The sequence below is a fragment of the Phyllostomus discolor genome, chromosome 2, assembly GCF_004126475.2.
Source record: "Phyllostomus discolor isolate MPI-MPIP mPhyDis1 chromosome 2, mPhyDis1.pri.v3, whole genome shotgun sequence".
NCBI lineage: Eukaryota > Metazoa > Chordata > Mammalia > Chiroptera > Phyllostomidae > Phyllostomus > Phyllostomus discolor.
The window spans coordinates 188741741-188767009 of NC_040904.2; the positions used below are offsets into that span (position 1 = coordinate 188741741).

Consider the following 25269-nt stretch of genomic DNA (forward strand, 5'->3'; position numbering starts at 1 on the left):
GTGAAACAACAAATTGATGTCTCTTTCATCCTCTCTGTCTCTGTCTCTCTCCCTCAGATAAAAAGGATGGGGGAGGGGGTAGCTTATTTCCCATAAGCTACTTTGCAGAGACTGTCATTCTAAGTGCCTTCCTGAAAAGTCAAATCAGTAGGGGCATTGCCAGATCAGCATGCATTAAGAGGAACTGCTTTGTGCCTAGCTTAAAGCTCAAGTTAGTGGGATGTGACCCAGCATGCTTAAAACAGACCTGTAGCAATGAGTTAGGGAAGAGGGGAGAGAAGGAGGAAGCTATCGATTTCCTTCCTCCTCTTCTGATGTGGTCCAGGAGATGGTTTATTACACATTCTGATGCCCAAGAGCTTGCCTCGAGGGAAGAAGATATACCAAATGGAGTCGAGAAGCTGGGCTCACATTGATGAGCTCTAGCAGGGAGACAGAACAGAGGGGATGCTGGAGCATTCATGGGACTCGGACTCCCAGACCGGCGGCAAGGACTGTCTGCAGTCAGCACCACAGCTACACAGCCCACCATCTGGACTGAGCAGGAAGAGGCAGTGTGGCTCCCTCTGAGCAAAGGTCCCCGGCATTCGCTCAAGCAAAGCAGAAGAGCTTAAATGTCAGCTATCTGGAGGCTGAGGCTGTAGCCACAAAACCAATAGTAGAGAAGGAGTGCAAGTCACAGGCTAGGCTTTCTGTTTGTTTGCTGGCTTGTTTTCAGCTACACATGGGCAATTGTCTACAAAGTAATAGCATCTTCTTACACAAATATCATTTCATCAGCTTAAACCATACAACATACACCTGGGGACTTTTAGTCGTCATGCTTTGCCAGGTACGATTAACCCTGCATACCCAGACACTGCCTTGGAGCAAGGGCACCTGAGCCTGAGCTGACAAGGAAGTGGGTTGTGCCGGAGGCCAAAAGAAAGAGCCATCTTTTCTCATTTGCCTCTCAACTTGGAAAGCTGCTCAGGCAGCTGCCGAGGAGTGGGAGTGCAGGGCTGCCACCATTCCCCACAGCACCACGTCTACTATGGAGTGCTGTTCCTTACCATCTCCTGATTCTTGGCAGGAAGAGGTATCTGAGAGGATGGATATTGTGTGGTGAACAATTGGGAGATATTCAGATAAGGAGAGCCATTTACCAACCCTGGAAGATATAATTTGCTCTTTTCAACCTATGGGATACTCAAGAGACCAAATGAAAACATACAAAGAAGTATTCTTATATCTTTCATCATTTCCTTTGAATTTGTCATTTCCTTGAACTTTTACAACACTTCCAGTTAACAATTTGGTCCTGGGCCCAGCCCTTTGTACTTTTCATGAGGTTCAAGGTCATCTACCCTTGCTGCTCTGGCAGAGTAATTTCATCCTAGGCAGCGGCGGCAGCAACAGCAGATTCATCTAGACCAGAGTTTGCAGTAGGCACGAGATATTTTCAGAGGCTTTTTTACTGTGTAGCCCTTCCACATGCTCTCGCTTTTTTTTTCTCTCTTCTTCCTCTTTCAATGGCTCCACTCATCTCCTGGGGAGTCACTCACTGCAGGCTACTAACCTCACCATGCAAATCTTCACCCCAGGAGAGCTCCTGGGCTGCGCTGGGATGCCCCTCAGCCTCTCGCACCTCCCCTTTCTAGCAACTCTTAGAGCCAAGATTCCCGAGAGCCAGATGCTGCCTCTCCCATCTCCACCAGCTGAAATATTGCCCAACCTCCCAGATGCATCTCAGAGGCTGTCTTTCTGATGAAGCTTTTTCTGACTCCATTCCCACTGGACTGGAGCTCCGTCTCTCCCACCCCACCCCCGCACCATCTGTTAGTGCCTAAGGGCAGGGTCCTATCTCATTCATCTTTGAATACCCCAGACACCTGGCCCAGTGCTTCTGCCCCCAGCAGAATTTAATTACATGCTTATTAGGTTTAATTGAATCCTGTTGTTGCTCCATTTCTATTAGAGATGAATCAGAAGAGTGAGGTGCGTATTTCCATGCATTGCATTGCCTACAACCCTTGATCAGATGGAGCTTCTTCCTTTCTTTTTAACTCTGTGGGGTGGCTCCCTTAGAGTTGCAAGTTCAGAGTTTCTGATGTTTCACTAATGATGTAAAATCTGCTAAATAGTCATAGATTGATTTTTAATAAAGTGAGTCAAGAAACTTTTCTGGGAAGAATGGGGGTGTGAAGAACCTGGTCTGCTCTGGTTTGTGTTGCTGAAGTGGCTGGTGAAATGACCCCTGGAATCGCCCAGTAAGCATGAGCCGACTCAGTGCAACAAATACCTGTTACACTACCCGTACCGGATTCTGGGAATGGAGAGAAAGGTCAGGGGGGAATTAATCCCTAAGTACATTCTTCAAAGAGGACGCCTTTCAAGTTAATATGTTGACACAACAGTTGCTGAAACTATGATTAAGAGAGATTGTTAGCAAAATTATATGGCACAAGTGGAGAAAATAGTTAATGGTGGTACCATTTTTGTGTTTGGCCTACTGCCAAGAAATAGCTCAAAAATTTCCTTCACACTCCCAGCTTACCCCTTTGATATTATAAATTCAATAGGCTTCCAGGTCAAGGCTGTGGGCAAAGGAAAGATAAGTAAGACACCACAGTCTCACTCTCAAAAATGTCAAAAATCTCATCAACTAGTAATTATTGAAACTTAACATGAACCACAAAATGATGATGATGATACATTTATATAGCATTTATATAGCATTTATATATCATTTAAAATGTACCAGACACTGTTCAAAGCATTTCACATATATTAAACTATTTAATCCACGTGATATTATGAGGTATTTATCACTAATATCTCCATATCACTGATATGAAAGTCACAAAGTTAGCTAGCAGGAGCTAGGATTGGACACCAGGCTATCTGGTTACAGAGTTTGTGCACATGCACACCTGTACATATACGCACACCAGCACCCACTCCAATGAATAATCACTATGGGAAATACTAAAGCAGCCCAATATGGTCTCTGACCAAGGAAGTCAAAACAGAAGACAGTAGGAGACAGCAGATGACAAGTGAGTGCTAAATAATGTGTATTTATGTAATGCAGAAAGATTCAGGAAAAGATGCATTTGTCTTCATGATTCTCTCATAAAAATTTGTGTGAGACATGAAAGTGAGCAAAATTTCAGCCATCTTAGGAGGAAATGTACTGATTTTACACACCACACGAGCTAAAGCTAAATCTAACACATCTGTGACCTAGATTCTAGTGTGAGAATTCAGAATGTGGAGAAATTAGCCATCTTGCTTGTGATCACAGAGCCTAAAAGTGGTGAAGTCAAGCTTTACCCAGAATTCAAAGCTTGTACTTCTAACTACTATATTCTATTTCTCTTCCAACAAATGTGTAGGGTCCCAGGCACAGGGATCAGAGAAGGGCCTCAACCCAAGGAGCCTGCACATGGATTGTGTTTTGCAGGGTGCCTGAATGGAGCAGGATCATTTGAGGCCTCCACTTTTGATCTCAAGATGGGGGGTTGTCTTCCCATGCTCTGAATGTCAGAATTGAAAAATCTAGTCTCTGCCAAAAAAAAAAAAATTTTTTTTTCAGTAGTTCGAGCCCAGTTACCCTCCCATATCTCCATCTGTCTTGTCTGTGGTTACATGGATGTCCTCAGCGACCACCCACCAGTCAAGATTAACGTTCATCTGTCTCACGGTTTCTCAACCTCGGCACCATTGGCATTTTGGGATGAGTTCTTCTTTGGTGTGGGGGCTGTGCGTTGCAGGATGTTTAGCAGCATCCTGTTGTACATTACCCACTAGTGTGACAACCAGAAATGTCTCCAGGTATTGCCAAATGCCCCCTAGAGGGAAAAATCACTCCAGTTGAGAAACACTGCTTTATTTTTTAAATAAACTGAAAAATTGAGGGGATTCAGAACTGTGGATGGAACTAGGAAGAATACAATGATGGAAATGTTGTGTAAAAATTATGAATGTTTTTTGTTTGCCTGAGTAAGCATGGCAAGGCAATAGCCCATATATTGTTTTCCAAGAAATAGAACTTTATTTTTATAAAAATCATTTTAATTGTAACAAGCCATTCCCCCTAATGGCTATAAAAAATGTTACCATAGTCCTCTACATAAAGAAAATAACTTATCATATTAGCTGGGTCAGTTCAGAATGTTCCACTTTTTCCCAGAATGGATTGGTGTTACTGAGGCTTCTTAGAGGGAGGTGGAGCTGTTTAATCAGTGGTTCTCCTGTATCTTTCTCTGGCATCCACCAAAGTGAAACAATCTCATTTAGTCTTTAGCTTAGGTGAGTCCCTACCTGACATCTGATGAAGATCCCATGGTCTCCAGCTGCCTACTCAATGCCATCTGAGGTTGCACTTCTCACCACAAGTATAGGTCCTCTGCCCCCATTGGGTCCATAAGCTCCCAGGTCCACTGATTTCACCAAAAGAACACATTTGGCTGTGCCCCAAACTCACTGAGGTGTTCAGAAGTGCTATATTTGGCTCATGAGTCCAGACAGTCCAAACAGCTATCTCTACTTCCCCAGGCAGTCTTGGAGTGGGAAACGGTAGGGTTATAACCTCCCTGAGCAACAAAGTCATCAAATTTCCTCAGAATCCCTGCATTTCATTCACTTGAAGTGTGATACCAGGGCAGAGGGCCTCTTCCTTGTCATCCACGTACCTGTCTCGTTGCAGAGGTGGTGGAAAGGGAAGGGTGACCAACTTGATCATCAAATAGATGTGGTGGCATAAAGACATATAAGTAAAAGTTAAATGTGATCATTCAACTTTTTAAAAATATTTACAAATAATTTGAAAGAAACACTGTCTTGAAGTAACATTTACTGGATTCAAGGACCATAAAATAAAAGAGATCAAAGGATTTGATTTCAACGCTGTTTACCTCACTGGCAATAAAACTCTATTCTCATTCTATCGGTTTTGGTTCTGGAAACTGCAGTAAGCGAGTAAGTCCTCGCTTAATGTCATTGCTATGTTCTTGGAATTGCAATGCAGTGACTTGTAAGGAAGCCAGTTCTACCAAAGGTTAATGGACACCAACAAGAGTTAAGTTCCTACTGCTTCTCATCAATGTTACAACAAAACAACGTTAAAGGAAATGACATTGTTTGAGGACCCACTGTACTTGATAAAGGGTATCTAAATTTCCAAAGCACAGGGAGCCAAATTCCCTATCTTAAAATCTGAGCCACTTCCTGTTTACAATGCTGACCTTCCTAGGTCAGTAAAAAGCATCAAATGAAAACCAAAACTAGGACTTGACATAAGCTTCAGACCAGAGAGTCAAAGGGTTCACAATTTGACTGACTTTGCTCAAAACTTTACAGCACATGACAGATGAAATACATCGAAAGAGTATCATAGTAATTCTGCTGGATGCCCAAATGAGATTCAGTATTCTTTGAACGAGAAAAGGAATAGAAAGCAAAGTGATGAAGTATGAATCTGCTGTGGCCTTGGTCTGGATCAGCCCAACTTGCTCATGCACAAAGGCCTCGGTGTGCTGGGTGAGCTGACTCAAGGCTGGGAAGCCGAAGTTACTTTGCTACTTTTGACTGTGCACTAGGCAACCACAGAGTAAGCTCTATTGATGTGCATCATAGCCTACAGATTTACAAGAAACCAAGAGCTTGGGAAAGGGGCCTGGACAACCTAGAACCAAATCACACATATGTGGGTTCATTTACAATTTCAGCTGCAGTATTCCATAGGAAAGAAGTCCCCAAAGTTATTGTAAGATCTGGTTCTCAGAGAGTCAGAGAGATATGCTAAGGGGAAAATGAGAGAGAGAGAGAGAGAGAGAGAGAGAGAGAGAGAGAGAGAAGGGGAAGAGAGAGAGATCAAACAAATAAATAAAAATGCCTTCACATTAAAGTTCCAAAATATACAGATTGAATGCTAAGAAAAAGTCAACAAAATCAACACTATCATGAATACACCCAGATTAATTTTATGCAATGTTTTAACAAAAACTTTCAATATGCTTATGGAACTCCAACTTATAAATGAAGAAAAACTTAGAAGAGTTTATGAAACAGAAAAGAAGAAATGAGATATTTTAAAAGAACCTATTTGAAATATTACAAATACAATTATGGAAATTAATTTATAAAAATATTGATAAATGGGTAGTTCCTAGACACAGAGCAAAAAATTCTGTATCAGAAGTTAGTAATGACTGATTACATAATATGCTGCCCAAAGAAATAAAGAGATAAAAATAGAAAGCTATTAGATAGAGGAGTTCAAAAAACTCCAGTATACAAGGGCTGTCCAGAAGGTATCCAGCCATGTAATATGAAAAATGTAGACATTTATTGAAGAAGATACAAGATACAAGAGATGTCATACATAGGACAATGATGCCTCAGTCCCCTTCAAAGTAGGCACCTTGGGACTTCACACAGTTCTCCCAGTTGCCATCAGCTGCCCTGTCGTATTTTCCTGAATCTCATCAACAGTCTGAAATCTCTTCCCTTTTAAAAGGTGATTTTAGTTTTAGGAAAAGCCAGAAGTCACAGGGCACCAAATGTGGGCTGTAGGGGAGCTGAGTCACCTGGGTGATTTGATGTTTCTCAAAAAAACTCAAAAATGATGCATGAATGGGTGCACTATCTAGATGAAGCTGCCAATCACCAGTAGCTATGGCCTTCTGAATCATCCAAATCATTTCTGTGGAGGAATGTTCAAGTTTAATGCAAAATTTGATGGAGATTTGTTGCTCTACTCACTCAGTCAATTTGAATGTGATGGCCACACAATACACATGCTCACTCAGTGACTAGTCATCCTCTCTGACTAGCACAGTGAAGTTGTCATTGTTCATGCATGTGCATTTCAGTCCACTCTCCTTGGCTGCCAGGTTACATCCATGTCACACAAACCATTCTTGTTAGATTAACAATGGCTGGACTTTTTTGGGACAAACCATGCATATCTATTAGGAGCCCCAGAAAAAGAGACTGGAGAGAATATCAGAAAAGCAATAGTTGATAGGGTAATAGTTGAGGCTTTATCAAAATTAAAAAATGCATGAGTCCTTAGTTGGAAGACAGAGACTATTAAATTGCTACAACAGAGCGGGTAATACAGAAAATTGAGGATAGAGAGAATAATCTTAAAATCTACCAGAAAGGAAAGACATTGACTACAAAGGAATTTCAGCTGGACTGACAGCATACTTCTCACCAATAGCAATAGAGTCAGAAGATAGAAAGGTAATATCTTAAAAGCACTAAGGAAAAATAACTGGAGTTTTATAACCATTTGAATTATTCAAGAGCAAGGTCACAAAAGGATATTTTCAAATATATAAAATAAAATGGTTTACCACCCACAGACTTCCACTAAACAAAGAAGTTAATAAAATTGGATTGTAAAAGTTAAAAATTAGGAAAAAAGTTAAATAGAAATATTTTTAAATTAAAAAATATAAAACTAAATCTTTGAACAATAGTATAATGGGAGATATCAGTAGGCAGTTAAAGCTTGCTAAAATATGCATTATGTTTTGAGGAGGAAAGAAATATTGGATCAGCCAAAAAGTTCCTTTGTTTTTTCTGTAAGATGGCTCTAGTAGTGCTTAGTTGTCTTTAGCTTCATTAAAAACAAATAGATTGTCTTCTGACAGCTGTCATGTCAGCATGCATTTAAAAAGAAGTTTACCAAAATTGGTGAATTTTTGTGTAGTCATTTTAATATTGAAGATGGAAGAAAACACGTAACATTTTCAGCATAGTATTCTTTATCAAGAAAGGCAAAAAAACCTGAAATGCAAAAAAGATTTGTGCAGTGTATGCAGAAGCTGCTGTGAATGATTGAATGTGTCAAAGTGGTTGGTGAAGTTTTGTGCTGGACATTCCTTGCTTGACAATGCTCCATGGTCAGGTAGACCAGTTGAAGTTGATAGCGATCAAATAGAGACATTAATTGAGAACAATCAACTCATACCACACAGGAGATAGTCAATATATTCGAAATATCCGAATCACTAAAGTTATTGGTGAAAATAAAAAGTGTATCTTTTACATTATAGAAAAAACCATATGGACTTTTTGCCAACCTAATATAAAATTCACTTAGACTTTATAAGGCAGTGGATAGTTATAAGTGCTTTTTAAAATTTTAATTGTCACTGAGTATAAAAATACATTTTGCAGCTTCTAAATCAGCAGAACTAAAAAAGATAATGAAAATATTATCTGAACAAAGAAACAAAAGGGGGTTAAAGGAAAGGATGGTAAATGGAAAACAAAAAAGATTGTAGTAATAACTCCAAATACATAAAAGTTACAATAAATGTAAATGGATTATTTTCATCAGTTAAAAAGATCTTGATTGGAAGGTGTTGCTTAGGGGTACAGACTTGCACCTCGTAGACAAATAGTGATGGTAGTCAATAACAGTCTGTTGTAAACGTCAAAGCCACTAAAAGATAGATCTTCATAGTTCTCACCACAAAAAGAAGTGATGCTTATGGGACCTGATAGAGATGTTAGCTAACACCACAGTACTAATTATAATGCAGTATATAAATGCATTGAATCAAGGTGTTGCACACTTGGAACTTACACAAGCTATGTGTCAAGTATATCTCAATAAAAATGTTTTCTGTACAGCATCTGAAACACATTTTTAAAAGTAAGTTTTAAAATACAGAATCCCAATTGGCCAATAATCCTGGGGCAGGGGATGGAAATTAAAACAATGAGAAACCATTTAACACCCACTAAACTGTTTAAAACGAGAAGGTCTGACCACACCCAGTGCTGGTGAGGTGGTGGGGCAGGGAGAAGTCTGACACGGGCAGGGGGCGTGGCAGCTGGTGCAGTCACTGTGAGGGACAGTTTGGCAATATCGAGTCCTCTAGATGTATAGAATATTTGCCCCAGATATTCTACTTCTATATATTATGTATATCCCAGAAGAACATTCAAGTATGTAAAAAGAGACATTTACAACAATATTTGATAATGCATTATGATAGTGAAAAATTAAAAACCAGTTCAATGTCCATGATGGGTATGTATACATGAATTGTTTTAGTGGTCATCCCATGGAGTACCATCAGCAGCTGCCAAGAATTAGTTTAAGCTGCAGATCATAACACAGATATTTCTTTTAACCCATAATGTTGAGCCCTGGCCAAGTGGCTTGGTTGGTTAGACCATTGTCCCATACACCAAAAGGTGGCAGGTTCAATTGCTGGTCCGAGCGCATGCAGGAGGCAACCAATCATTGTTTCTCTCTTACATCAATGTCTATCTCTCTCTCTCTCTCTAAAATCAGTAGAACACATTCTTGAGTGAGGATTTTTTTAAAAAAAGTAATGCTGAGAGAAATAAACAAGTTAAAGTGGTAGATAATACGGTCTGAAACATGATAAATAATACCGTACGTTATTTATGGTTAAATATATATGCAGTGAAAACATGATGGTGTAATTAATCACCGATTCAAGGTCGTAGTTTCCTCTGGGAAGAAGGGAGCGGAACTGGTGACAAGAAGGTGTGCGTAGGGGCTTCACGCTTATTTCTTTTAAAAAAACATATGCAGCAAGTATGGCAAAATAGAGTGATTTAATAAGGTTATATAATGGTTACTTGAGTGTGTGTTATATTCTATGCTTTTCTGTACATTAGCAATATTTCCCAATTTTAAACTGTTTGATTTATAAAAAGAAAACTAGAGAAGTTTTGCAATAGAGGACATCCCTGTTAGCCAGATGATTGGGTAATTGACTGTGATGGAGAAATCCAAGGAAAAAAATAGAAATGTAACCATTTTGATCTATCGTTTCAGACACATACATGACCACTTCACAAACCTCTACCCACAGCTGATTAAGAATCCTTCCATCGTGGATAAAGTGCAGGAGTTCATGGAGTACGTACCATCGCTTTTCCCTTCCCATTGAAGCTGCGGGGCCTGAATGTGTCATTTCAAACCACGATTTTCCTTTTGCTGATTTCTTTTCCTGTCCCTCAGGCAGGACTCTGGAGTTGTTCTTGTAGTGAGGTATAGCACATTTGTGGGATAGTATGAAAACTGGTTGCAGACATCATGCCCTCTAATTTGGGCTCTTTTGGAGGTCAGGTTAAATATCACATTATCAGTTGCACAGCTGGAGGAGGACACACCATCAGTATAGGGCAAGCAAAATCAAATCCCTGGATCGCTTCCTCCTCTTCCCCCCCCCCCCCCCCCCCCCCGTCCCCACCCCTGGTGGGAGGGGGTGTGGGGAGTGACTCTCCTTCCTCTGGGGCCCTCCCTCTTTCTTCTGTCAGGTGCTTCGTTTTCAGCAGCCTGGGGACTAATCCTACTGTAGTGTTAGCCCATATCTAAAGTCATAACTCTTAACAGTCTCTGAGAATATTTCTACTTTAATAAAAATTTCTGAAGACTAATAATTCTCAATATTCAGAAAATTTGTCATATGTCTGTGGGATGGTGGACTGTGAGATTAATTTGGGGATAGAAGAACTCTTGGTTTGGCCCTCCAAATTACACACTAAGGAACCTCTTCATCGAATGCTAAAGTGCTACAGAGTATCAGTTAAAAACCATTGGCTGGGCTAGATCCCATCGAGTAATAACACCATGTTCTAAAATTGATCTACAGATAGCTTGAACAAACCAGAAATGACTTTCAGCATACAGTTATGTCACATCATTCCCCATGAAGTGCAGAGAACTAGAAGAGAGACAGAATGAAAGGACTATGAAAAACAAGACTTTTTTTTTTTTTGCTACGCATGCTAGGACAGGCATTGAGGAAGTTATTAGCAACAACTGAAATAGAATGAACCAGAAACTATGAAAATGATCTGAACAAAATAGAAACATATACAAGCGACCCTGCCCTTAGGAGTTTTTATTTTTTCCTGTTGTTTAACTTTACCTCTTCTACATACAAAAATGAAGTCGATCAACTTACGCTTACTGACTTACTGAGATGTCAGGATTTGATATGAATGTACTGGGACCGTCTCTCCTTGCCTCTCTTAGGTCTCAGTATCCCAGTAGGTTAACTCCACACCTGTCTTTTGGTTCCAAATACAGCATGGAGGAAGCTCTTAAGGGAGAGTCCTCGTCCCAGGGGGGAATTAAAAATCACTTCGGATTTGCCCTGATAGTCTTTCAGAGGGAGTGGAATGTTAGAAGATCCAGAATTTAAATTATACTACCATAATTATCAGAACATGTTATCTTGAAATGCCTGGGTTTAATTTAGCTCTGGATGAGCAACCACGGAGGCCTCTGGGACGAATCTAAGTTCTCTTTCAGGAAGCAAGAACAGTGGACACGTAATAACATCAAATATTATGAAGACGACCCGCTTTGGAGACACACCGGCTATGTCATGGCACAGATGGATGGGCTGTATCTAGGAGCAGTGAAGAAGTCTATATTAATAGGGGAAAAGGTGAGACTTTTAAGAAGCTACTTGATATAGGATTTATTAAAAATCTTTAAAATTACATTCCAATATAGCAGCAGATCAAATTAGGATTAGAGTATACATTTCTTGCACACAAGTACCATCTTATTTATCCTGACTCATTGTCTGACACAAAATTCGAGCTTTTTGTTTCTGCATTTTCACAACCTCTTTCATTACACTGTCCTCTGGGTCGGGTAAAGAGCCTGGCGTGAATGTACTGGCTGTCCAAATAACCTGAAGAAGCTACTGTTTACATGATGTGACCATGAAAGCACAATGTCTAAGGGTACAAATGATTGCTTCACATCCTGTACAGCACGCATCTGTGCACACACATGCCCACACATGATTTTCTCTTAAAGCTTTACTGAATCATTGAGGATTTAGAGAGAGCATTTAATTACCTCTAAAATTATGGAGCCCTTGTTTCCTGAGGGAGATTATATATATATATATCCCCCCCAAACACACATATACACATATTCTGGACAAAAATATACAAAAGAGACAGTTCATAGAAAAGTGATGCAAAAAATTATAAATCATATAATCTCAGTCTTGCTCATAAGATACAAATTCAAATTAAACCATACTGAGTAACACCTTTTCACTTGTCAGTTTGGCAAAAATTCTAAAATGTGAAAGCATACGCTGTTGACAAAGCTATGGGGAAAAAGGCACTCTCCTAAAATACTGGTGAGGATGCAAAGTAGTATATCCACTCAGCAGGAATTTTGACAGTACCAAAATCACATACTCATATACCCTTTGACCCACTTCCAGAATTATCACAAAGGTTCTCTGGCAAAAATATAAGCCTATTCATTGCAGATAATTTATAATAACCAATGACTAAAAACAGCCAAAATATAGAAGACTGGCTGCATACATGATCTAGGTGCGGACAGGAATGAGGTAGATTTCCATACACTACTATGGAGTGACTTTCAGGACCTGCCACTCTGTGAAAACTGTGCTACCTTTTACATCAGAAATGGAGGTAGACAGGTAGATAGACACACAGATTTGCGTATCTTTTCAAGAAGTAACAACAATGAAAGAATAGACCAAAATCTAAAAATAAAAAAAGAATTACTTATGAAAGAAGGAAGAAAAGGAAGTGGAGGGGAAAGAGATGAAGGCTACAATTCTCTGAATGTAACTTGCTTTATACATTTACATTGGGCTTTGGAACCAGGTAAATGCTGTTTATCACGATAAAAGGAAATTTAATCACAGAGAAGAAACACAATCCCTGAAATCTGGAAACAAGCTGACACAAACGTAGTTGACTGTGTATCAAGCTCACGGCAAAACCACACGGACAGCGGTCGTTGCAGGTGCCCTTAAAACACAGTTATCACTGTCTGTCCTCAGTGGGATGGGTCCCAGGAACAGGAAGAATCACCAAAAAACAAAATACCCAAACCCTAAAACAAAACAACCTGAAATTCTATTCGGTAATCTTATATAATAATATTGGCATTGTGATTTTGAAATCTGATCAAGTTCAATAGGCAGATATAGGAAGATAAAACAAGTAAGTAAATAGAGGGTAGGGCAAAAGTACCTTTACAGCTGTGAATTCTTAGAACAGAGCTTATTCTTATATTCTTATTTATTAATTATTGTGTTATTCTCCATCTGAACAAATGTTGGATATCAAGATTTTCAGCATAAGAAGAATCAATGAAGTAAAGACCCTGTCATTTTTTAAGTTAAATAGTTAGGTTGGGGTTTTTGCTTTGGTTTTTGGCTAAAATGTCTTTTGTGTGTGCCCTCCCACCGCCTGTGCCTAGTGGGCTGAGTCTCACCAGAGCAGTGCTTATCCAGTTAGCCCGAGGCCCATGTTCCAGTCTGATCACTGCTCCAGGGTTAATGCTGTGAAGTCAGTTAGTCCTATGTTAAACATACTATCAAAATCAAAAGCATCTTGTCCCAGCTGGTGTGGCTCAGTGGGTTGAGCACTGACCTGCAAACTGGGAGGTCACTGGTTCAATTCCCAGTCAGGGATCATGCCTGGGTTGTGGGCCAGGTTCCCTAGTTGTGCACTTGGAAGAGGCAAGGGCTCACACATCAATGTTTCTCTCCCTCCCTTCCTCCCTACCTTCCCCTCTCTCTGAAAATAAATAAAATCTTAAAAAAAAACCTTAGTTGAATGTTTTTGCTGTGAAGCAGTGACTCTCAACTAGGAGTGATTTCTTTCCAGAGGATATGTGGTAATACCCAGAGACATTTTTGGTTGTCAAAACTGGGAGGTAATACTCATATCTAGTAGCTAGAGGCCGGGGATGCTGTAAAACATGTTACAACGCACAGCACCCCCCTACTGCTGAGACTGAGAAAACCTGGAGAGGCAGCTGTCTTAGGAGAATTTGCCCAAGTCTGTGGATATTAAAACATGCTAAAACACTCATAAACTATAAGGTAAAAAATTTTTTTTATAAGTGTACAATAAAATCTAGTACATCTGTTACATTAGGAACCCTTCACAAAGCAATAATGTAATGGATCCCTAACAGGAGACACAATGGAAAATGACATCTGACTGTCACCAATCAGTGTTGAGCGTGGTCTCTGTCTTCCCCCAGCCCATGACGCTGTTCCAGATTCAGTTCCTGAATGCTGTTGGAGACCTGTTGGATCTGATTCCCTCTCTCTCTCCCACAAAAAACTCCAACCTGAAGGTTTTTAAGAGATGGGACATGGGACACTGCTCTGCTCTTATTAAGGTGAGAGACACAGTAGTCTTTCTCTCTTTCCTTGTTCTGGCCCACACAGACTTTTTCTAGGTGACACCCGGGTACGGCAACATCTCATCAACCCTGGCTATAGTTATGGATCGGCTCTTGGGTTCCTCTATCATAGGCGTGAAGAAATCGAAGGCACTGGTGGAGGGAATTGGATGTACGTGGTATTACCTGTATTTCTTCCACAATTCTTCCTATGCTGTATCTACCTGTCACTCTGACTTTCCAGAATCTTCCCTTTTGCATGCTAGGACAGTCTATGTTGTGTGCACATTAAAGGTTAATTTTCCAATAGTAGATATAGCAACAGACACAATCCCTGTACATTTACTTCATTTATAGTCAATTTCTCTATACATCTCCGGTATACTTACTTCACTGAAGTAGGCGTACAGGAATTGTGTCAGTTTGTGTCCCAATTATGTTAATCCTCTATGACATATATCTATATATCACTTGTAGTCAGTTATCTGTATTGTTCACTGTGATTCTGACTACAGGTTCTTCCTGGATTTGAGAACATCTACTTCGCTCACTCGAGCTGGTACACATACGCAGCCATGCTCAGGATATACAAGCACTGGAACTTCAACATCAGAGATGCAAACACCAGCAGCAGTCGCCTCTCTTTCAGCAGTTACCCAGGTAAGCAAATTTAGAGGGGCGTCTGAGTACTATTTCAGGATGAAACCTTGGTGGTCCAGAGTAACTGAAATGGAAGAAGTGTTCAGTGGTTACTAAACATTAATAAAATTTAATTTTCAGCATGCTTTTTTGAAGATCTATAACTCTGATGCCTTTTTAAAACAGAATGACATGAACTTAGTTAATAGAGTTGCCAAACACCCACTTCAAAAAATGCAACTGAGTTATTTATGAGGTACAAGGCACTTTCCTGTGCTTTGCTATGGAAGCAAAGATGAGCAAGACAAATCCTGCTCGCTGTACTTCCTCGAGGGCCTGCTCCTGTTTCTCTTACTCATTGCAGTATCCACAGCACCTAACCTAGTATGTGACACCTAGTACTTAATAAATTCTTGCTGAATGAATGGATGAATGGATGGGTAAGCTTATAAATGTTACAATAACAAGATAAACACAATACAGCTAAGAATGATATTATTACTGGATACTGTGTATGCTGCAAAAAGAGGGAGAACTCACATCAGGTTGTTAGAGACAGGAAAGAGAGGTTAACATTTGAGTGAACCATGAATGACGACTAGGATTCGAACAGGTAGAAATGGATGGGAAGGGCACTCTCTGCAGAGTAGGACTTGCACACTCCTACCCCTAAAGCAAACAAGCAGATGGTGCAATGAATAAAAGGGTAAGAAAATTGAAGTGGAAGCAACTGTACCCAACACACATTGCAAGGAGGCCAGCTGCTCAGCTCCCACGGACAGTTTGGAGATCAGTGTTTCCAGTTCCTCCAACTTCTCAAGAGAAGAATGAAACCCACTTTGTGAACCCAAGAAAACACATCTCCTAGCTGGAATAGCCCACTCAGCTGAAGGTTTGCAACCTCTTCTGGAAACATCACATGCAAAGGCAAGGGGGAAATTCTTACCAAGCTCCTAAGGGTCCAAGGAGGATGTGATGTACACACTTTTGATCTTTAATTACATATCTGTCACTTACAGGGTGGTTGTACCAACCACCTGTCACATCTGTCTCTCATTGTCAGAGCATTTTGCCCCTTCTGGAATTACTGCTCCCAGTAGTATTAATGTCACCCTATCAGGAATGCCAACAAAGGGCATAGCCTGTTATTCTTTGTTCCTCTGGACCAGACCCTTCTTTTAAGGCCATTTGATTTCATCTATCTTATAGTTTGCTTAACTCCTTCAGTGTGACAGGGCTGGGGGACTCTCTGCTCTGTGCTCTGATTCTTTCATGTTCCTTTAGAGCAAAATGTAAGGACAGAAAGAGACTGAGACCCATCAAACATTCTTCCCCTTTCTCTTGTTTACAATAAAGTGCACTGTTCAGATGTTACCTGCCCTGCTTTGAATCCCTGGAAATTAGTGTTTTTCCACAATCTTAAAAGTCCTGGATCCCAAAGGCAGGGATGGGAAAGGACATGAGGGATTTCTTATGAAACTCACAACTGTTAACATTTCCATGTACACCCTTCCAGAATAGACACATAGATAATAGAGATTTTTAGAGCAATTAAACTGAGACAGAACAAAAGTTACTTTTTTTTTAACCCCCAACATGTTTTAACCGAAGCCAGTGGAGCAACGTGGTTCCTGTTTTCTCAGGCTGGACAACTTCGTTTTCAGCAGCGCACGTGAAGTACCATGTCTTGTTTACATTGCAAAGAGATGATTAAGGAATCTGCCATGTCGGATTCAGCCAGCAGGCGTGGAACTAAGCTTTGCCACCAATGTCATGCTGTGGGAGCTGTTGACCCCAGCACGGAGTTGGATGCTTGCTTGTTTCTCTTTGGTGGAGTTGCGCCATGGTGGATGAAGTGGATTAGAAGTGTGGTGTTAGTTTTGTTTTGAAGGGGACAGGACTGGGAGGCTCTTCATGATAAGGACAAGGATATTAAGAATCGCTGAGTCAGAACAGACATATGAAGTCATGAAACATCCGTGACTTGGCTGAAGCTCATGTTAAAGGTGATAACTATGACGGTACAGACACCATCACATTAAACAGGTGCTGAACTCTGAAGATCTCACATGCACCTGTCCATACTCTTACAATACGCAGTGGCCCCCCTGCTAAAGTCTGACCCCCATGACGATTGCCGTGAAAAACTTCAAACCTTCAAAACACAATGGCCTTTTTTTGAGGTTTCCAAAGGAGAAAGGTAGAGTTTGGACAGCTGATAACCTGTTCACCAACATAGTTGGACTTCGTAAGTCCAACTATTTTACTCTTGTAAACCTGCTTTCTTATTTACAAAATGAGGCTAGTATAGTGCTTACTTTATAACGTTGTAAACATTATGTAATTTATTCATTCATCAACAATTTTCTGTGAAATTACTGTGCGAGGCAAAGTATTTATAATAGAGAACTAATGCAGACACCAGCCCACAGTGTTGGCAGTGTTATGGATGAGACGAGACAAATTCACATGGACTACTGAGTCCTGTGGAGGAAGAGGGATGGAGCAGCCACTCTCTCAAGAGGAGAGCACCCTGAACGTTGCCTTGACAGACATTTATTGGCTTAATTTGCATAGGAATACAAGGTGTATACGGAAAGCTCATCAATCATTGTCAGGCAGTAATAATCAAATACATAACATTCAAAGAACTCTAAGGGCCTCTTTTGAGTCAGGGTCAGAGAGCTAAAGGGCCATAAAACTTTGGGGAAACAAACTCATTCCATGCTTGGACCATTATCATTTAAATTGAGGGTATTAGCAAAGCAGATTTCATAGGATTTTATGCATTCTTTCTTAGGCCTGATTGCCCTAGGGAACCCACCATTTCCAGCACAGGGCTGCACCCACCTCCAGCATTGTTTCAGGCTTACGTCAGGCAGGGGAAGTGAGGCAGCCAAGCAATTAGGAGACTTCTTGCAGACAGAATGAGTACTCAGGCTGTGTCAAAGCCAAGGGTTGAGGGTCCATCACCCCCTTTTTCTATAGTCCCCCGAGTCCTTCCCTGAGGGCCCCCTCATGACCATGCCTGTCTTAAGTCATCCCTCCCTTGAGGAATCTTACCCGTCATTGGCTAACCAATCATACACTGGGGGCCAGGCAGGGTGAAGTAAAGCGCGTAGAGGTGGTGCTCCTGCTAGGGAGATAAACTTTGTCTCCTTAGTGGCTTAGGGTCTCAAGGTCTCTGTCAGCCTTAGCCACGGGGGGTTACAGCTTCTGAAACCAGGCAGGGCAGTTCCCAACAGAGAACAAGACAGATACAGTTTCTCCTCTAACAAAATTTGCCTTCTGGTGAAAAATAGATACAAATAAAAAAGCAATGATAAATACAGTGTGATCTGTGTAATAAATAATAGGCAAGACCAGTTTGGGGATGTTGAAATAGACTATAAGGGAGTAAAATTTAAGTTTAGGCACAGAAGACAAGTATAAATTTGCCAGACCATTGGAGATAGCAAGGTGGTGGAATACTCCAGGTGGAACAAACAGTGTGTGTAAAGGCCTATAGGCAAGAGCAAGTGTGGGGAAGGCCAGAGAGAGGGAGTGAAGGGCAATGCAAGACCATTAAAGTCACAAGTGGGAGTGGTGTAAATAGATTTACATTCTAGAATGATTTGGCCTGTGAAAGGAGGACAAGAGAGGCTGGCCACAGAACATCAGAAGGCTGGTACGATCATCCAGGCAACTCAAACCATATGTTTTATAGACGGCCAAAAGATGTATGGATGGAAGATCAATATCCATGTTCAAGGAGAAAACAAAATGTCAAAAATGACTGCGCAGGACTGTAGCACATCATGACTTTCTGTGGGTGCTTGTTGTCCCAGCCAGAATACAGGTGGGATGATGACCTAATGAGCACTGCCAGGAGAGCACTTTCAGGAGAGCACTCCCAGGAGAGCACTCCCCACACTGCTCCAGCACAGGAAGGTAAAAGGAACAGTGCAGTCCTGCACGATGCAGTCATCAGTATTACAAAAGGACTTACTGTCTCCAACACACCCAGGTTGACCTAAGCCATTCTCCTGCTCTGTGTGCACCAGAGCATTCGCTGACTCCATACAAACAGAAGTGGTTAAGTCAAGGAAACGCGTTAATATGATAAGCCCCATCTTAATCTAGAAAGGATTTCAGTGATGTGGTAGCTTCTTAGCCTCAGTCCTTTTTAGTCTGGTTTTTAAAAACAGTGTGAATTTCCTTTTACCCTTGGGAAATCATTTCACCTGAAGATGCTAACATGGAATGTCCTGAGGAAGTCAGAGGTGCACCAGGTGCTGATAACCTCCACACCACCCTTCAGCCCAGGCAATGAGTTTCTGGCTCTGAAGTACCTTCCTCCAAATGCCCTGAGTCTACCCCCAGCAGCCTGAGACCAGGCAGGCTCGAGGTTCTGGGGCATCCTAGCCCTGGCCCGAGTCTCAAGTGTATCTGATTTAGGAAGCACCTTTCTAGAAATTTTCTAAATATCTTTCCAGTGCCCAAGACCAGCCAGCACAGCAGTGCCATTCGGGTGGGGCCAAGCTCAGACAGGGACCCATGAGCATCGGGTCCCCGTATCTATCATTTTGGGGAGTGTTTTCCCTCTACCCACATCCACAGGCAAGTTCAACAAGATGCCACAAGGAGCTCTGGGACCCAAGCTATGAGGTGGTCTTGGAGGGTAGATCCTTTTTGCAGGCCCTCAGAGCATATTCTTACATCACTGAGCTGACAGAATGTTGGTGACTGATGAGTTTGGGTGACCCGCATGGCAGACACAGCATGTGTTCTGGGTTCTAAGTGACCAAAGACCATGCTTACCCCTGGGCTTCAGCACGTGTTCCCACTGCGGTGCCACCTTCCTTCTGCAGCATTCAAGGGCAGCAGGGGAAGTGACAAGTGAACTTCACTCTGTGTGCTCCACTGCTGGCCACTGTCACCTCACCTCACTGCAATATTCTGGGGAGAGCTGGGGCCAGCCCCTACGGGAGCTTTTGAGAACCTTGCTCCATGGCCCCAATGGGCCTTTTGACTGATCTCAGGCCTTTAGTTAATGAGGTGGCTTCCCACACTCACAGGCCAGTCTTAGGATGCTTCGATCTTCCTTGTGCAACTGGGACTGCTCTTCTGGCCCTGCCCACAGGCTTCTCCCCTAGTGGTGCTCAATGCTGGGGAGCGTGTGAAACATGGGGTGTGGAAAGAGACCACATTCTAGGAATGCAAGGGTTACAGCTGAAGGACCCCACACACAAAGAAGTAGAGAATAGGTTGATCTATGTTTATGCTATGATATTCTGAATTTAACTTTAATGGCCATAAAGAAATTATCATTCACATTTCTCTTAATGCTCTGTGTAAGACTTGAATTTGTGGCCATCATTAACAAATCACAGTAAAGACCTTTGAGAGGGGCATTAGCAGCCGGTATTGACAGGCGGCGTGACAGCTATTGCAGAGTCATTGAGTAAATGGTGTTAGGGAAAGGCAGAGGCAAAGAAATCCATGTTGCTTTAGTACAAGCAAGTTACAGAGTCATGGCTTTGTGAGGAAGAACAGTATTGCTACCTTTTTCTCATGGTGGGAGATTTAAAATTATCCAGGAACAATACACTTGACAATAAGTAACACAGAGAGATGGTACCTAGACACTAAGAGAATCTTCACATGTACTGACTGGACAAATACATTTGTACTTTTCTCTATCCAGTATTCTAAATCTTCATCAGTAAACCACTACATCTCACCTGGCCCATGAATTCTGGAAAATATTTCTTCATCCAATTGTTTATGTAGGCAGGGGCCCTGAAAAACATACTTGCTTGAGGCTCTGGAAACTCTAAGGAAGGTGGCCCTGGATAACCTTGTTCTAGAAGCTTTCCGCTCCTCACCTGGGTTTTTGAATAGCTGTGGTCCAGTTTACCTAACAAGTGATAAGCCTAAGGAAGATAAAGGCCCCAGAGGAACCCTACCACGGGATACTGTACACACCTAAGTGTTGGCTATGCAAGTCCAGAGCCAAGGAAGTAATACAGACATGGAGAGAAATCCCATAGAGAATGACAGCACTGAAAACGGAGCAAATACCACTTTTGAAGACCTCAGCACAAGCATCTACTGACTTCCATTGCAAGAAATCTTTCAATCAGTTCAGAGAAAGTCAGTGTCATTAATACTGAGTCTTCAAATACATGAATACAGTGTCTGTATTTATTCAGATCTTCTTTTATCTGAGCAGTGTTTTGTGGTTTTTAGTATATGGGTCATACATACCTTTAATTCATTTGAATCTTAAATAATTTTTGATGCTCCTAAAATCAGAATTGATTTTTACTCCTTTTTAAAATTGTTTGTTGCTTGTATATATATGCATTAGTTATCTATTTCTACATAACAAGTCACCCCCAGAATTAGTGGCTTGAAAAAACAATAATCATTTAGAATCTCATGGTTTCTATGGGTCAGGAATTTAGATAGGGCACAGTGAGGATGCCCTGCCTCTATTTCACTGTATCTGGGGCTCCTGCTGGAAGACTCACAGACTGGGGAGCTGAATTCTCTGTAACTCAACTGAAGCTGGAAGATGTACTTCCAAGGTGACTTACATGGTTGACAAGGTGTGCTGGCAAACTGGTTACCCACCACTTGAGCCTCTCCACCGGGCTGCTCGCGTGTCCCCATGACAAGGTGTCCAGCTTTCCCAAGACCAAGTGATCCAAAAGAACAAAGCAGAAACAGCAATGCCTATTATGACCTAGTCTCAGAACTCATATACTGTCACTTCCACCACATTCTACTCATTAGAAGCATGTTATTATGATCAGCGCACAGTCAAAAAATTTTTGGAAATATAAAATCACCATGATACAAGAATATAGTGTTTTTGTATATTTACTTTTCATCCTGAGGGCTTTCTAAATTCATTTATCAGTTCTAATAATTTTTCTGTAGATTTCTTGGGATATTTCTGTACTCATAATCATGCCATCTCTACATAAAGACAATTTCACTTCATTCTTCCCCTGTATGCCCTCGATTTCTTGTATGATTGCACTGCATGAGAACTCCAGGTCAATGCACACCAGCAGGGAATGAGAATCCTTGCCTAGTTCCCAGTCTTAAGAGAAACATATTCAGTCTTTCATCATTAAGTATGATGCTTGCTGTGGGATTTTTATAGATAACCTTTATAAGGTTAAGAAGATCCCTTCTCTTCCTACTTAGCTTAATGTTTTTATTACCAATGAGTGTTATGTTTTTGTGAAATTCTTTCTCTGCTTCTATTAAGGTGATCATACAATTTTTCTCCTTTATTAATATGGTGAGTTTCATTGATTGATTTTCAGATATTAAGTGAACTTGGCATTCCTGAGATAACCACCACTTATTCATAATATATTATCAAAAATATTTATTCAACTTAATGTCATTTTGTTAAGGATTTTTCACCTATATTCATGAGAGATGTTGATCTGTGGTTTTCTTTTCTTGTTATAGTTTAGGCATCATGGTAACCTTGTCCTTAAAATCTGAGTTGGGAATTATTTTTCCTTCTATGTTTTCTGAAAAAGTTTGTGTATAACTGGTATTATTTTCTCCTTAAATATTTCATATAATTCATCAACTAAGCCATCTAGATACACAGTTTTATTTATTGGGACCGTTTTTAATTATTCAATTTCTTTTATTGATATAGGACTATTCAGGTTTTCTAATTCATCTTGAGTCAGTTTTGAAAATTTGTGTCAATGAATTTGTTCATTTCTTCTAAGTTGTTATGTTTACTGACAAAGTTATTTATACTATTTTTATTAACCTTTTAATATCAGAAGCATCTGCAGGTAAGTTCCCTTTTATTGATTTTTATTTTTTATTGAACATATTGGGTGATATTGGTTAATAAAATTATATAGGTTTCAGGTGGACAGTTTTATAATACATCATCTGTACATTGTATTGGGTGTTTACCACCCCAAGTCAAGTCTCCTTCTGTAGTTAAGTTCCTTTAATCATTTATGATATTGGCTTTTTTCTTGATCAGTCTAGCTAGCAGTGTATCCTTTTATTGATGTTTTTCAATAACCAGATTTTATTTTCCTTGATTTATTTTCTGTTGTTTGTCTATTTTTCTTCCCCAATGATTTACATTCTTTATCATTTTCTTTTTTCTACTTTCTTTGCATTTTGTGGCTTTTTTTCAACCTTCTTAAGGTAGACTCTTAGCTAGGTGATTTTTACCTTTCTTCCTTTCTACTATAAGAAAATAAAACTATCTAAAGAAATGCACTTCTTTCAATGCATCTGACAATATTTGGTATGTTTTGTTTTCATTGTCATTCAATCGAGAATATTTTCTAATTTCTCACAATTTCTTTATTTGTGATTTAATTGGAAATGTAATTTGGAAATGAAACTATTGTTTCATTCCCCCAAATTTGAAGCCTTTCCAGATACACTTATTTTTTTAAATTTTAATTCTGTTGTGATCAGAAAACATTCTCTGTATAGTTTCAAATTTTGTAAACTTTATTGATACCTGTTTCATGGCCCAGTATGAGATCTATCTCAGTGAATGATTGACACGTAGTAGAAAAGAATGTGCATTCTGGTATTTCCAAGTGTAGCATTCTATAAATGTTTATCAGGTTAAGTTAGTTGTTAGTGTGGTTCAATCTTCTATATCCTTATTGATTTTCTAGCTACTTTTTCTACTAATTACTAAGAAAAGAATATTTACACTTTCAACTATAATATATTAATTTGCCAACTTCTCATTTCATTTATGCAAGTTTGCTTCATGTATTTTGATACTCTATCATTAGGCATTTATAAATTTTGTTTACTATATACTCCTAGTAGAATGATCCTTTTATCAGTATGAAATGTCCTTCTCTGTCTCTAGTAAAATCCCTTGTCCTAAAATCTGTAATGTCGTATATTAATAAAGCTACTCCAGTTTTCTTGTGCTTTTAAAAAATAGTTAAGCCTGACAAGCTCAGACTTTTGATGAGAGCACTTGGTCCATTTATATTTAATGTTAATATGTATATATGTGAATTTAGGCCTGCTATTTTGCTATTTGGCGCCTTTATATTATTTCTGTTTCTTTTCTTTCTGTCTCCTTTTGTATTAGTATTCTAATAAAATAGTCCAAATTTTAGTAACCCAGTTGGCTTTCTAGCTATATTCCTTTGCATTATTTTTAGTGGTTACACTGAAAATTGTAATACACATCTTTAACTCATCACAATTTACATGAATCAAATATCTTATTATGTCTGGTAAAAAAAAGGCAGGACCCTCACACATGGTAATAATCTCACACAGTGCCCCCCTACTTTTCATGCTATTGTTGTCATATGTTATATCTGTGTGTTATAAACTTGGTAATATGGTGGCATAATTTTTATTTCAACACATGCCTTTTAAAGAATTTAAAATGGCCCTGTCTGGTGTGGCTCAGTGGACTAAGCACCAGCCTTTGGATTGAAAGGTTGCTGGTTCAATTCCCATTCAGGACACATGCCTGGGTTGTGGGCCAGGTCCTGAGTTGAGATGCAACTGATCAGTGTATCTCTTGCATGTTCTCCTTCTCTTTCTCACCTCCTTCCCCTCTCTCTAAAAGTAAATAAACAAAATCATTTAAAAATTAAAAAAGAATTTAAGGTGTTATATATATAAAACAAACCCCAAACAGAATAAATACAAAGAAAATCAGAGATAGCATATCACAAAAACAAAGATAAAAACCTGAATGCAGGAAAAAAATTGTACAGATACTCCTCAGCATAGTATGGGGATACCTCACAATAAACCTATTGTACACTGAAAATTTTGTAAGTTGAAAATGCATTTAATATACCTAACCCACCAAACATCATAGTTTAGCCTAACCCACCTTCAGCATGCTCAGAACACTTACATTAGCTGCAGTTGGTCAAAGTCATCTAACACAGAGCTCATTTTACAATACAGTGTTCACTATCTTATGTAATTTATTGAATGCCTAATGCCTCTCTGTCTGTGCTGAAAGTGATAAGCAGAATCTTTGTATAGGCACTTAGCATTTACCTACACAGATGGAAGTGCAATGGGCCTGAGGAATGTTTGGAGCATTGAACTAAACTTAACTGCATCACTTAGCATTACACAGCATGTTGTTAGCCCGGGAAAAGACCAAAATTCAAAGTATGATTTCTACGGAGCACATATCACTTTCATACCATTGTATACATGAAAAATCATAAGTCAAATCATTATAAGTCAGACCATGTCTGTGTGCATATACATATTCTATTCTATTTATATGTATTTTATCTTTGGCTTTGTGAAATGCTAGCTCTGGCTTTCTTTATGTTTATTCTATTTGGAGTTTGTTGAGTTTATGAGATCTGCATGTTAATGTTTTCCCTCAAATTTAAGAATTTTTAGCAGTTATAGCTTCAAATATTTTTTCCACT

General features: G+C 39.9%; 1 protein-coding gene across 1 annotated transcript in view; it reads left to right on the forward strand.

The window, feature by feature from the left end:
• The window catches only part of PLBD1 (phospholipase B domain containing 1), a 51456-nt gene that overhangs the window by 13949 nt on the left and 12238 nt on the right, over positions 1 to 25269 (forward strand). The window contains exons 3-6 of the mRNA XM_028533404.2: positions 9818 to 9901; positions 11303 to 11441; positions 14051 to 14191; positions 14710 to 14854. Coding sequence (XP_028389205.1) covers positions 9818 to 9901; positions 11303 to 11441; positions 14051 to 14191; positions 14710 to 14854 — 509 coding nt within the window. The remainder of the gene's footprint in view (positions 1 to 9817; positions 9902 to 11302; positions 11442 to 14050; positions 14192 to 14709; positions 14855 to 25269) is intronic.